Source organism: Meriones unguiculatus, chromosome 1, assembly GCF_030254825.1.
Source record: "Meriones unguiculatus strain TT.TT164.6M chromosome 1, Bangor_MerUng_6.1, whole genome shotgun sequence".
Lineage (NCBI taxonomy): Eukaryota > Metazoa > Chordata > Mammalia > Rodentia > Muridae > Meriones > Meriones unguiculatus.
Window position 1 is genome coordinate 34,385,415 of NC_083349.1, and position 14,903 is coordinate 34,400,317.

Here is a 14,903-nt window from a genome sequence, read left to right on the forward strand (position 1 = left end):
CTCATGGCCCTCTTCCTGTCTCACCATTCCACATGCTGGAATTACAAGTGTGAACCACCATGACTAGCTTTAAATATTTTTTTTATTGTTTCTGTGTGTGCCATGGTGTGCATGTGTAGGTCAGAGAGACAACTTTGCAAGAGGCAGGTTTCTCCATCCAGCATTCTCAGGCCTGTACAGAGCTTTATCCTGAGCCATCTCATGGGGTCTGTCTCTGCCTGTCTCTCCTCTTTCTTGCTGACCTGACACTCTATTTCTGTGTTTCAGTTTCCTGAGTGTTGAGATTATAGCCTCCATTAGTATGTCTAGCTGGACATGAATTTTGCTAGCAGGAGTGAGAAAAAAAAAAAAAAACAATGGAGAAAGAGATTGAAATTGAGTAACACTAGGAATAAGGGAATGGTCAAGGGGCTGAAAGACAGACTGGATCGATTTATTGGAGAAGAAATTCATCAATGGTAAGACTTGTTCTGCATTGGGGATACACAGACTGAAGAAGACAAAACCCAGAACGCCTTCCGTTTTTGCATCTATTATTTGGTACAGCTTAATCCTACACACATAAAAGTGCTCAGAAATAGTCCACTAATAAGCAAGTCTCTGTAGCATTATCTGTTCTTGATTTCACTTTATTTCCAATTTAAAATTCCCTTTAGAGAGCCTGAATCTTGAGAACTTTTATTCAATCTCCTGCCATATTTCTAGTCTTAACATTTTCAAGTTATTTGCAAGCAGAAAACAGAAAGCTGTTTTTCAACCACACATTTATGCACTAAGTCAGTTGTTAGTACACACTTTAAAGGACGTTGGAGAAGAATGTGTCATGACTAAAAGGACAGAAGGCTAGGTGCCTTAACCACACACAGGCACAAAGGTTCCTTTCTTTGTGGACCACAAAGAGCAGCAACACAACTTTTCCTGGTATTTCAACTCATCTTGTAAGAGTGTACATCCTCATAAGCACAGGTACTTTTCTTGGGAAAATGTTTTTTTGTTTTTCTTTAGGCTGCTGAAAGCAGCTCAGCCTGCTTCTACATTCTCAAGGAAGTTGAATGACACATACAGTCAAAATTACTTGTTTCTATAGTTGAACTCTGGAATTACACAGCAAGGGCTGATATGACGGAAATTCTTTAAAGCTATCTTACCTGAAAAGTAAACAATCAAATGGATTTTGAAGAGATCATTTTAAATGATCAAAAATTGGGAACTTTATCCTATGTGTATGTGATACACATGATGTCTTAAGAGTCTGAAGCTACCTGTTGTTGTTTTTGTTTTTTTGTTTGCTTATTTTTTGAGACAGGCTTTTTCAGTGTATCCTTGTCTGTCCTGGACTCACTTTGTAGACCAGGCTGGCCTTGATCTCACAGAGATCTGCCTGCCTCTGCCTCCCTGAGTGCTGGGATTACAGGCATGTGCCACCATAGTGCTAGCTCATTCATATATATATATATATATATATATATATATATATATATATATAAACCATCAAGAGGATGTTATTTCATGATATGTGATGATGACCTGAAATTCAAATATTAGTGATTATAAACAAAGTTTTACTGGGGCACAGCTTACTTGTTAATTTTGGACTGGTTCCACACATGTTTCTACGGCAGGTCTGAGCAGTCCTGACAGGGTCTTTTTAGCTCAGAAAGCCTGAAAAGAAACCTGATTGTTGGCAGAGACTATTTAGTGGTCTGTGTTCTAAGGGCTTGTCTCTGAAGAAACACAAGCATAGTGATCTCCCATAATCAGGTGTTGTTATCTACACTCATGGACGTTATCATACTGTGTAGGATAACTGTCATGGAATAAAATAAGGGACATAGTCTTCTTATATTTAGGATGGTTGTTTTGACACTGTCAGTGGAGAACAGTTACTAAAATGCTTTAAGGTCATTCTTATTTCTTGAACCTTAATGAGCTGTCTGCAATCTTGAGCTAGTGGCTTAGCCTTTTGGAAGCCTCAGATTTCCTATAAAAACAGGAGTGAGGGCTGGAAAGATGGCTCAGAGGTTAAGAGCGCTGGCTGCTCTTCCAAGGGTCCTAAGTTCAATTCCCAGCAACCACATGATGCCTCATAACCATAGATAGTAAGATCCGGTGTGCAGGCAGGATGCTGTATAAATAATAAATAAATCTTAAAAAAACAAACAACCAGAGGTGCACTGCATCATCTGGTAGAGTTGTTACATAGGAAGGGTGTGAGATACATTAATCAGCCTGGTGTGCAGCAGGTGTGCGACTCACTTTATTATGACTGCCATCATAATAAAGATGGTGTCACTTTCACTTTTTGGTGTTTCACACGTAGCACTGACAATGACAAGGAGCTTCACGATGACAAATGCTTGTGTCATTTTGCGTTCAGGGCCCTCCCTGTGAATTACCATCTGCAGAAAAAGTGCCACAGTTGTGTAATCTAAGAACACTCTTGACCAGAGTGGAAAAGAGTTTATGAAGCCCAGAAACAAAACGAAACAAAACAAACCATAGGACTGAAGAGAGCCGGACAGCTGTTTGCAGCTTGATTGCAGACTGTGAACAGCATGATGGGATTTTTTTAAAATTTAGGCTGTACACCCGCCTTTTCTTATGGAGAGCCAAACTGGTTTGATGATTCATTGATGAATGCTTTGCTCTGTAGCTAAAGTATTATTATTATTATTATTTAGAGCAGATAGAATTTTTGTCTTTTGTGTTAGGTTATTATTACAATGTTTCTTTTATTCTTTCCTACCGAAAAGGCTTTTAGAAAATCAGGAGGGTGAGACTCTTGGAAACAGTTTCCTTCCTTGTGGACTTGGCAGCTGCCTGCTCTCCACCTAAGCTTTCTCTGCCCTTGGAGCGTTAGGGTTCTGGGTTTCTGGGGTTTCTGCAGAGGAGTGCAAGGTCTGTAAGCTATGAGCAATTATTCATTTAAGATGGGGGTTGAGCGGTCACAGGAGAGATGGTCTTTTCTGCTCCCCAGGGGCTGAAAGAAACTGCAAGCCCCCTTTCTTTGTCTTTACAGATTTTTGTTTGTTTGTTTAAAACACGATTGAAAGGGAACAGACCTGCCACCCCAGCCCCAACAACTCTCAGAATTCCTGAAGGTAGCTGGGGGCCTCCAAGTACCGCTTGAGCAGAACCCCTACAGGTCCTCTGCCCCACCCACTCTGAAAAATCATGTAAGAGTCTTCAACAGATCTCTCCTCTTTTTTAAGGTCTTGACATACCCTCAAGGAAAATTCCTTTGAAGTCTCTCCTTGGAAGATCTGTTCATTGCACTTGGCTAGTCAAAAGCAGCACAGCGGACTCCAGGGTTCCTCCACATTCAGGTTGGATGCAAAGTTAGGACAAAGCACAAAACACTCGAACCTCAGCCAAAGAGTTAGTAGCTCCAGAAGGGCTGACAGCCACAGGGACCAGGAAAGGGGTGGGGGATGGAGGAGCTCTGTTTACTGATAGTAGCTCTCATCATCATACTCCAACTCATCGTCTTCCGTCTCATCCAGCAGCCCATACTTGAACTTCCGGTAGACAGTGCCATCTTGGCCCATGTAGACAATGTCATCCTCATCATCTTCATCATAGTCCCGGTCCCTGTACTCAATCACCTGGTCCTCGTCGAGATAACTGCTCCTGTAGGAGGAGTATGACACAGTGGGTTCTGCCAGCTTTTCGTAGCGCCCCTTTGCCTCAGGTCGGCTTCTGGACTTCCGCCACACAACCACAGCGGCCCCCAGCAGCAGCAGCAGCATGGCTCCCGAGGTCACCAGCAGGGCAGTCTTGGTGCGCTCCGAGGACACAGCCTCGCTGACTGGAAGGATGCATTCCTCCGGTGGAAGGCCTTCCGTCCCAGAGGCAGCAGTAAGGGGGAAACAGAGAAACAGTTGGGAAAATCAGAATGCGGAGTAAAGAGCCGCCACTGCAGGTTTTACATCTAAAGTGGCAGAATCACTGCTTTTTCGTTTTCGTAGGCAGCGCACTGCACTCTACAAAAACTCATTATGTACCCCAGTGGAGACTCACTCCATGTCTGATAAAACCACCCGATGATCCTCAGATGGTAACTCTGAAATCCAGAGGGACCCCAGATCCTACATCTCCTGGCCCAGTTTCTAAAGGTCCAACTTCTCAGTGATTCTTCAATTCCTGAGAAATCCATTGTTTTTCCTTTAGCTACCGCTAAACCAGGACTCTGATTTTTTTTTTTTTCCTAAAATGGAGTTGTCTCCCCAACTATCTTTCAGACTGGTCCAGCATGACTCTCCCACCCTTCAAGAACAGGAAAGCATACTATATAAAGCCCACTGACTCTTAGTCATGTATGGAAATTATTTGGGCCGACTTGTTTGTCATAGCCAAGAACTGGTTTGTAAAACAACTGGATTTTCCAATCCATTAACTTCAGAACTCCAGGTGGATTCCCGGGGCAAATTCTCTGACCACTGTGTTTGGTTTCCTTGGATATTCTTGGCACTCTTTGAGTACCAACTACCATTTTAAATGACAAGGGATTCATAGCATAATTGAAATTATTGAATTTCAATGGAGCCCTGCCCTTTCTTATTCATAAGCCTCTGTTTTCAGGGTTTTACTGAGAACACTAGGGGTGAGGAAGGATTGGGGACAGGACCAAAAGAACACCATAGAAAGAAGGGTTAAGCATAACTTGAACATTTAGCTGATTTTTCTTGTTTTTATATTCAAACAATATGACTTGAGTAGCTTGACTAATTTTATTACCTTTTCTTTTTAATCCACCATACAGTAAGGCAAAGAAAGTTTGAGACAACTGGAGGAAGAGCTATCTGCCCAGATGGATTTACAAATTTTAATACACAGTAGGCTCTTTGTCCCGTCCCCTTCCCCACTCTCCTTTCATGTTCTCTACCCCTCCACCAAGGACCTTGCAAGCATTCTTGCAACTGAGTAACCCCAGTGACTGACTCCTGCATCCCCTCCAAGCTGGTGCTTACTGGGATTTCTATTTTATTCTAACAGGATTTTCCCATTGAGCAAAAATGTTTCCTCTAAAAGAACAGTATTATCATTATTTTGTTCAACATTACCAGTGTCAGCACAGACTTTTTCCCTGGAGGAAATACAAACACACTAGAGGGATAGATAAGTAATCTGTCCATGACACCCAGTTTTTGAGGCAGGGGAATCTATATTGGACCTTTGGAGGTTGTTTTCTTTTCATTGTGCCAACTCACATCTTACTATTCTTGGTCTTAGGCTGCTGGGTCAAGGTCAGCCTCTATCATCATTTTTTTTTTTTTTTGTAGTAGGAAGCTGTCTCAGTGATAAACCTTGAATATCTAGGCTCTTTATTTCTCCCCATACCCATCCTATGCTAACTTTCTATCATGAACTTCATCCTTAGCCCAAGAGGATTTGTATGTTTGTTTTTGTTTTATCTATCTATCTATCTATCTATCTATCTATCTATCTATCTATCTACCTATCTATCTAATCTATCTATTTGGTAGGGTTGCCCCAGAGAGCTGTTAGGCTATTAGGAACCAAGAAAACTAGTAAGTTCTTTCTTGGAACTGACATTTCAGAAACTGCACCCAAGAAGTTCATGCTTCTGGTTTCATTTAAACACACTGATGTGATGGGGGTTATTGCTCTCAGCTGACAGCCCAGCATCAGACCTCGAGGGGAGGTGCAGAGGAGGACCTGGGGAAAACAGCTGCTCTTGGAGGGTAGGAAAGCTGCAGAAGGAAAGGATTAGTTCTTGCAAAGGTGATACTTGGAAACTAACTGAAAGGCTGAAATGTAACTAACTAACTAACTAAATACATGGTTGGTATCACTAGTGGCCCTCAGATTTTCTTTACTTACAAACGGACATAACAGTTTTGGCATGACACATCTGAATCCCAAGGAAACAGGCTATTTCTGGAGGAGAAGATTTATTCTAAGAATATGTTTTCCACATAGAAGGGATCCCTCCATTCGAAACCTTTAAGTTTTGTATTGTTTGAAGAAGTACTCATTGTTATTTTTATGTGTGTGCATGGCTTACATCGGTGGATCAGTGGTAAAATTGTTGCCGGGCACATGTGTTTCTGAGTGTTCTGCTTGCATGTATATATGTGCATAACATCTGTGTCTGGCGCCTGATAGGACCAGAAGAGGGCACTAGATCTTCTGAACCGGGGGTTACATTCCTTGTGAGCTATGGGCACTCTTAAAACCTGAGCCATGTCGAGGTCCTAGGATCTTTCTAAGTTTTAATATACGTGGAGAGGGTTGGAGGTTGGAGGACAGTTGAAGACTTGGAATTGGTAAAGCTGCTTCACTTAGTCTTAGCTTTCAGTGATATCTCATTTCTAAGATGCTCTAAATCTCTAACAAATGGCTAGATTTGAGCAAGATTAGAGTGATTCTTCAGTAGAACCACGATAACCAATTCCTTTCCCCTCAGGAGCAAAGATAAGAAGGAACAAAATACATTTATAAAGGTCAGATTCTAGACTTAGATAATCTGGGGTAGCATGATTGTGGAAAGAATATGAGGCTTTGGGGCTTTACAGTCCAACAGGCCATGCTCAAATTCCAGATGAGCATCTGGGGTGTGCATATATGTGTGTGTGCATATATGTGCATGTGATTTTTTTTCAAAGATGAAGTCTAGTCTGAAAAAAACTGAGTAGCTCCAGATGGTCTCTCAAACTTTCTATTTGGCTCAGAGTGGCCCTGAACCACACATACCCCTGCCTTTGCCTCCTAAGCACTCAGGTGACATGCACAGGCCACCAAGCCTGGTTCTAGACGAGCCTCTTACTGTTGCTGTAGAGTTGAGCATGCTAACCCAAACCTTTGGGCCCCTGTCTCTTTGTTACTAAAATGGGGTCTGTTTGATCAAGGTTTTAACCTGAGATATTTCTCCAAAGACTTGGGGGCTTGGTTGCTGGTTGATGAACTTTTGGGGAGTGACAGATCCTGAGGATTCGACCTATTCAAAAGATGAACCTGTTGATGGATACGCAATATGATGGCATTTTTTGGAGGTGGTAGAAAACAGGTGGGGGGTTCTAGTTGGGGGAAACTGGTCACGGGGGACCAGTCCTGGAAAGATGAGTTTCCCCCAACTTCTCTGCTTCCTGATGGTCATGGGGTGAGCTGTGGTGCTGAGTGACCAAAAACTCAAATATCTGAAATCATGAGTCAAAAAAAAAAAAAAACAAAACAAAACAAAAAAAAAAAAAAAAAAAAAAAAAAAACAAAAAAACAACCCTAACTTTATTAAATAGTTTTCCTCGGCTATTTGTCACAAGCAGAGCTTGTGAGCCAAGTAGCCTCAAGTATGGTGGATGGTGGGCACCCAGCAGGGACTTCTTGACCTGTTTGCCCTCCTCCCCCTCTGCTCCCCCTAGCTTTCTGAGCAAAGCACCAAGCTTCCGCAGGCCACCCCGGCCGCCCCCACCTGTGGAGCTCTGGCAGTCACAGCAGTCCCGGGACCTGTGGGGGTGGGAAGCACTGCAGCAGCGGAGACAGCGGCCGTCCTCCACGTGCAGCAGCAGGCCAGCTGGACACACTGTGCAGTTCTTGGCCCCGGGCCCTTTGCACTCTTCGCAGCTCGCGTGGCACTTTTTACAGTTGAAATTTTCTCCCTGGTGAGAACAGTGAAGAGGTGTTTTTGAGTGCAGAGGTACTCACTGGGTACCGGAGTTCTTGAATGGCTATTTCTCTTGTCTCTGTGGATAGGGAAGAATGTGAGTGGGGATGGTGGGGGTGGGGTGGGCTGTTCGACCTCATTGATGGAACCAACTGTTACAGTTGGAGGAAACGTTTGCTGGGCCCTGACCTCTGAGACGTGCTAGGGACAATGGCAGGAGAATGACAGGCTTCTAGAATATTTTGCTGTAATGTAACAAAGTCAAAGGCAGCAGGAGTCAAGGACTAGTTGCATCTGAACTTTGCCCTACATTTTCCCAGTCTAGGCCTTTCCACATCACTCCACTTTGCAAAAGAGACAGTCCAGATGTTAGTCCGTTCCTGAGTCCTTCTCAAGATCTAGACATGTTAATGCTGAAGTTAGCACTCACACTTGGCAATGTCAGGAAGAGTAGAATGGCAGTGGCCCCCTTCCTACTGTTCTCCAGTTTGACCCAATTCTTATCATTTTGTATTCTGTCATTAGCACAGGTGACACATAGTTTCCATTCTTTTTACTTTTGTGTGGATGTGCAGTTTTTCTTTTTCCTCTTGATCTGTTGTTGCTATAATGTTCTTGTGGAATGTATACAATTTACCCTTGTTCATTCACATGCTGACTTCTCTATGCCACTATCTGGTTTCAATCCGGACATTGCGTTGTGATGTTTATTCTAAGCATCACCTATTTTTGTAAGTTTGTGTAAACACGCCACCATTTGTTCTATGTATTTTCAATAAAACAACCAGCCAATGCTGAACAATGGAGAGAATAGGGTGGGACATCCTGGTCTGGAGGGGAGGAGAAAGAAGGGAGTGGGAGGAGTATGGGAGGAGAGATCTGCAGGAGAGGACTTGGAACCATGAGGAGAGATGAACCAGACCTAAGATATGACTGAAAGCAAGCATAATGTGGGAAATCTGAATGGGAGGAAGCTTTGCGGGCTTGGAGGTTTAGGATGGAGTAACTATTGTCCAGCATTGTGCTCTAGGTTAATTAAATAAATCCTAGTCTCTGTGGTAATTTGGGTATACAGCTGGTTTAGGAATAACCACTGTTTAACTAAAAGATAAATCAATAATAAATATTAATAATCAACAACTATCTATCTATCTATCTATCTATCTATCATCTATCTCGTCAAGGTCTTCTTCATAGTCTGGGCTGGCTTCAAACTCACAATCTTCCTGCTTCAGCTCTCAGCCCTCTAAATGCTGGGATTTGATTCCTACTTTCCATCAACTTAGTGCTGTGATTTTCTTTGGCCTTTATTCTTTTATATTAGTTACCCTCTTGACTTCCGTGGTTTCTGGATTCTTTTGTTTGTTTGTTTTGTTTTGTTTTTTGTTTTTAGTTTTTCGAGACAGGGTTTCTGTGTATAGCTTTGAGTCTTGTTGTAGATCAGGATGGTCTCGAACTTGCAGCAGTCTGCCTGACTCTGCTTCCCTGAGTGCTGGGATTACAGGTGTGTGCCATCACACCCAGGATGCTGTCTGGATTCTTATGTATAGACTCAAATTATAATTGATGGTTATAAATAAGACAGTAAAACTCATAGGAAGGGAGTTCAAAGTCCAGGGCAACAACTCTTTTCTTCCCTGATGCAATAAATTTGGGTTAGTGAAAGTCGCTCCATTTTAAATTATTGTTGGTATTGTTACCGCTACTACTATTGCAATTATGTGTGTGTGTGTGTGTGTGTTTCCAGATGCATATGGAGGCATGCATGTGTGAGGTCAGAAGACAACCTTTGGGAGGTTGGAGATTCTGTCCAACTCCTATGGGATCTGAGGGTCACACTCAAGTTGCATGTGCAGCAAGCACTTTTACCCACTAAGCCATCTCACTGGCCCAGAGGATACCTTCTCAGTGTACATATGTAACTTCAGTGAGATGGATGAGGAAGAGGAACAGAAGGGTTGGATGCTCGGTGGTGGAGGACTTGCCTTGAATTGTGTGAGGCACCACTGAAAATAAATGCATTAAATAAAAAAGAGTGGAAATTGCTTTCCTTGAAGCCTTGTGGAGTATTTCAAATGCTGACAGAGTGGTTTGGGGTGTTATTGTCAAATCTTCTGGGCACAGTCCCACCACGTTACTTTCTGTCTGAGTGACTGTTAGCAAGTCATTTAACTTCTCTGAGCCTGCATCTTTGAACTGTATTCCTGGTATCAGAATTTAACAAGAGCTTATATGTAAACATACTGATTTGTTTTAATTTCACCATTGATGCATTTTCTTCAGGTTTTAAGTTTAGAAACACAATCAAGAAGTCAACGGACTCCGCAACTCTGTGGCTCCCAGGAGAACCGTTATCCTGTCCTCACTGGAAGATGTGGAAGAAATGGAAGAGTGAGGCCAGTGAGCTTCTTCCTGTGTTCCCAGGGTCTGCTCAGCCACCGGGAAGAGGAGGCTTTGTATTTCTGTCGTAATAGGGGGCTTCCTCTTGGTCAGAAAGAATGGATACTGGGCTCAAGTTATCTCAGGTCCTTTCAGTCCCTGTGGCCTAAGCAGACAAAGTAGGTTGGTAGCTCCACTGTCTCGTGAATGAAAGAGAGGTTACTATGTTAAACATAGCCTGTGGTGAGTGTAGGGGTTTAGGCCATTTTCACTTCCCAGAATGGCATGTAGGAGCTGAGGTCCACAAAAGTGTGTGTGTGGAAGGGCATACACCAACCCCAGGTCTCAGTACCTTTCTGTCTCTGTATTCCCCAACAACACAATCCGGCATACAAATTCCTTTCTGGAAGTGGTAGCTCCACACACAGGACAAGCATTTCAATGCCCCCTTTCCTGAACAAGAGAGAGAGAAAAAAATTCACATTATGAGACAGATTTCATATTCTAACCCTTGTCTTGGTGTCAGAACACTTGGGAGTAAGGAAAACGGCAAGTAAATTGAAGCAGAAAGGTGACAGAGGATGCCACGAAGTCTACAAGACAAAATAAAGACTTACACAATCTGTGGTCCCATCCACAGAGACCCATAATCTTGCCACTGAGAATTTGAGGATGAAAGACTGTGTGTCACAGCAAAAAATCTTTGGAAAATGAGGAATCATGTGGAATGTTCTGAACCCCGAGGGGCCAAGGTGTACTCCGTGGTCACCCCCTGCCCTGAATGCACTAGGAAAGCCCTGAGTTCCATTTCCAGCACGGGAAGAGGAATGTTTATGAAACCTTTATTTCTCCTCCTATCACATGAAACATTTGTGGTGCCCTCGAGGATTTGAAATCGTCGTTGCTAGATAGTTTGAGATATGCATTCTTCTTTAGATGGCCTCCCTTCTGTGCAGCAGGCTAGCAGGCCCTCCCCCTGTGTGAATGGCACTATGGGCTGCTCCCTTTCCAGTCTGGCCGAAGTCCAGACCCTAGGCAGTGTTCAGTGGTGTGTGTCAGCCTTAGAGGGAACTAGTGACTTTATTTACACGTCCTGGTTTGCTATATTCCAAGCACTTGGGATCTTCAACAAAGAGTTCAGTTCCTGAGCATTCTCTGTTTTTTCAAGGATAAGAGCCCGTGCCTGTTACTGCTTCTGTGGAGCCTCGAGGCTGGAAAGATGGACCTTTTGACCCTTCCTTAAAATTCAGAACAACTCGCCATCTGCTTTTCCTCACACTGACCTCCCCTATTCTTACCTCCTCTCCCCCAAGCCAGCCCCATGAGTTCAAGTCACGCAGGGTAGCCATGGGGTAAGGAGTGTGGTGCAGAAAGAAGCAGCTCGAGAAGGACCAGGCCTCAGGACCATATGAGGAGGATAAAGAAGGGACATGTGCCACAGGATCAAGGTGGAGGCTGCACACAATGGTGTTCAAACTTTCACAATCCCTCTGCCTCAGTCTTCTAAGTGCTGATTTACAGGTGTGTGCCACCGTGCCTATCAAGTGGCTTTCTTTTCAACAACTAAAATTATCAGACCATCAAATGTGGATGGATCACAGATGCCCTGCTCGTTTAGACTGCCAAACTTTTCTGGACTCATTTCCTACATGCTCCTAATCTTAGTATGGCAGTTAATGTTTCAGAAAAATTTATACTTTTTTTTCCCATTTAATTAATAGCCTGAGGTGTGTGTGTGTGTGGGGGGGGGAATCCTCAGATTTTGTAATCTCTGTGTTATAAAACCAGAGTGAGCACAACTAGCAAAGGATGTGTGAGGTATGTGAAGAGAGATCAGCAGAGGAGATGAACAGCAAGGCCAGGAGATGCTAGCTGTGTGAGTTCCAGGGCCCAAACCCCAATCAGGAAGACAAAGGAGAATATAACATGTGTGTATTCTGCAGATCCACCCAGTGCTGACAGTCACCCCTGAATCCTGTCTTGGGGATCCTGTGTTGATGAACTTGGTCTGGGAATACTCAAAGCTGCCATCCTTAACTGGATAGTGAATCTTAAGTCTCTGGTAGAGAAATGTAGACTTCTTAAAACTGTCCTCTGACATCATAAATGATATCTCCAATCCTGATTGAAATGTTCAAATATGGTTTGTGCTCCGCTTTGATGTGCCTGTGTTAAGAGACATTAACTTACCTAATGATGGTTGCCTGATCTTAATTAGAAACCAAGTGTCCTCCCCTGACTCACTGCACAACACTAATGGGGAGAAACTAGCAAATGAAATGACAATACAGTTATTTGTAGGCATCTCATTTCTACCACACTTATGTGTGGATGTGACTAGGAGATTTTAAGTTCTTGCTTCTTTGATTTCCCTGATATGATGATGAATTGTAACCTGGAATTGTGAGTTCAAATAAACCCTTCCTCCCTTTTTTTTTTTTTTTTTTTTTTTGGTGTGTGTGTGTGGGAGGGAAGTTGGAGTATTTTTTTTTTTTTTTATCATAGAAACAGTTTCCAAGAACAAAAATAAGAATGAAAATTACACAAAGTAAGCTAACCTGGATTCCAGGAACCCGATCTGCTTTGTTCGTATGTATTGACCTTGTCTGAGCCACAGAGCTGGGTACATGTTTGTTGAGTAAATACATAGATGAATGGAGACCCAGAATTGTAAGAGAACACCAGATGGAAGGCTGGGGAAAGGCTTTTGGGAAAACATGCTAAGTGTAATGGAGCAGAAAGCGGTCCTGGTGGAGCAGGCTGAGGGAGCATTTTGGAGACAGGCTGGAGGGGATGTTGGTTCAGATTTATAGTAAGTCACTGTGCTTGGAGTTGAAGATGGAGGTAATGGGGGTCAAGGGTGGATGTGAGGAATGCCCGTGGGGGAAGAGCCTCAGATGCAGATAAAGTCAGTGTTGGACTGCTTCTAAGCAGAAGAGTGCCCTATTACCCTCTATTATCAATCTGGTAAGATAGAGGACTGATGGCTACTAAGAGGCTCTTAGTGGGGACAGGAAGGCCACTTAGTTAACTGATACTAACTGGTCATTCAAGCAACAAACTGAGAGTCTGAGAGAATGACACTAATGACTAAGGTGCAGGGATGAGATTGGAGGTATTTAAGATGTCACAGGACTTAAGAGACTAACTGTGGAGACAGAGAGATCAAGAAAAGAAGAGGATAATGCTAGGTTAGTGTCAGGCAAGAGGGAATGTAATGGAGCCATTCATCAAGCTAAGAAACAGGAAAAAGGTGGTGTGAGAATGGAGTGAGAGGTTTGAGGTGTTTGTTGGATATATAACGTGAGATTCCAGCTAGAAATTTGATGTGTGGAGGAATGGAGTCATGAAAACCATTGGTTAGAAGTAGATACATATGGATCAAGACACTGATGATAATGGCTGGATATGGTGGCAATCACTTGTAAGCTCAACATTAGGGAAGCTAAGGTAGGAGGATTGTGAGGTCAGATCAGCCTGGTCTACTCAGCACACACAGACATACAGACACACACACAGAGAGAGAGAGAGAGAGAGAGAGAGAGAGAGAGAGAGAAGAAGAGGGAGAAAGAGGGAGAGGGAGGGGGAGGGGAGGGGAGGGGGAGGGGAGAGAAACAGATAGATAGATGTATGCACACACAGAACCCCCAATCTGGATCAGATTGCCCTTTGTTTCATCCAGGTGTTAGCCATCCCGGCCCTCAAGGGTACTAAATAACTCTAGGCTTTTGAATTAGCAGGATGAGGTTGGACAAAAATTTATTACACAATCTTCGAAGAAAATGTTTATCCCTTAGTAACACGTATACACCAAAAAATTTAAATGTGGAGCTGGAGAGATGGCTCGGCAGTTAGAACAGTGGTTGTTCTTCCAGAGGGTGGAGATTGGATTCCTAGCACCCACTTTGTTGCTCCCAACTTTCTATAGCTCCAGTTTCTGGCCTCTGTGGATACTGAATACGTTTGGTGCACTGACATACATACATGCAGGCAATATACTCAAACATACAAAATAAAAACGCACTGCTGAGCCCAGTGACACACGCCTTTAATCCAACCAAGTACTCAGGAAGCAGAGGCCAACAGGTCTTTGTGAGTTCAAGGCCACAGTGTGTTTCAGGCCATCCTTGTCTCAAAATCAATAAAAATCATATGTAAATTCAGGTTCTGATATAGCTTGGCACATTGTAAGCATACTGAGATAGGAAAACAAATAGGAGAGAAAAAAAACAAGAAGAGATTTTGGCTAACCTATTCAGATGAAGTCTCTTTGAGCCAGAAAGCAAACACACCTGAAGAGTATTAGGGCGGAGCACCTGCGGCTCTGCCAGTACATGAAGTGGTAAGTGTACAGGGACAATCAGGGCCAGCCCCCTGCCTGCTCTGCCAGGACAGGAAGTGGGCAGTGGCAGATGTGAGCTCAACTTTCTGGGTTTTTTTTGTGTTTTTTTGTTTTGTTTTGTTTTTAACAATCGCAGGAAGAAAGTGTTTCTTCCTGGAGCCAAAGCCCAGAATTTAAACAGGAATTAGGGCCAGACTCAGCTGTCACACATAAGTCCTCTCCTATGCTGTTATTTGGTTTCTCAGTGAGATTTGTACTGCCAAGAATGTCACCTCTGGGAAAAATGGACCATATTAGTCTGGATGGAGTTTCTGTTGGGAGACACAGGTGAAGTGAACTGAGTAACAGATTTTAAGAAGTAAAGATGTAGGCAGGTCTACATAGCAAATTCCAGAACAGCCATACTGACATAGAGAGATGCTGCTACAAACAAACAAACAAACAAACAAACAAGGTAAGGATGAAGGAAGAGACAAAGGAATAAAGAACCCAAATCTAACTTTCTCATTCACAATGAGCTTAAGATGAACATTCTAAAGTACACAGATACACGAAAGC

At 43.2% G+C, this 14,903-nt stretch overlaps 1 protein-coding gene across 2 annotated transcripts in view; it reads right to left on the bottom strand.

Annotated features, from left to right (window-relative positions):
• Positions 1 to 412: 412 nt before the first annotated feature.
• Positions 413 to 14,903, bottom strand: part of Pcsk5 (proprotein convertase subtilisin/kexin type 5) — a 424,706-nt gene continuing 410,215 nt past the window's right edge. For both annotated transcript variants that reach the window (XM_060387271.1, XM_060387268.1), the window contains 3 exons: positions 10,356 to 10,456; positions 7,433 to 7,619; positions 413 to 3,838 (listed from right to left, as the gene is read on the bottom strand). In XM_060387271.1, the coding sequence (XP_060243254.1) occupies positions 3,447 to 3,838; positions 7,433 to 7,619; positions 10,356 to 10,456 (680 nt within the window). In that variant the 3' untranslated portion in view covers positions 413 to 3,446. The remainder of the gene's footprint in view (positions 3,839 to 7,432; positions 7,620 to 10,355; positions 10,457 to 14,903) is intronic.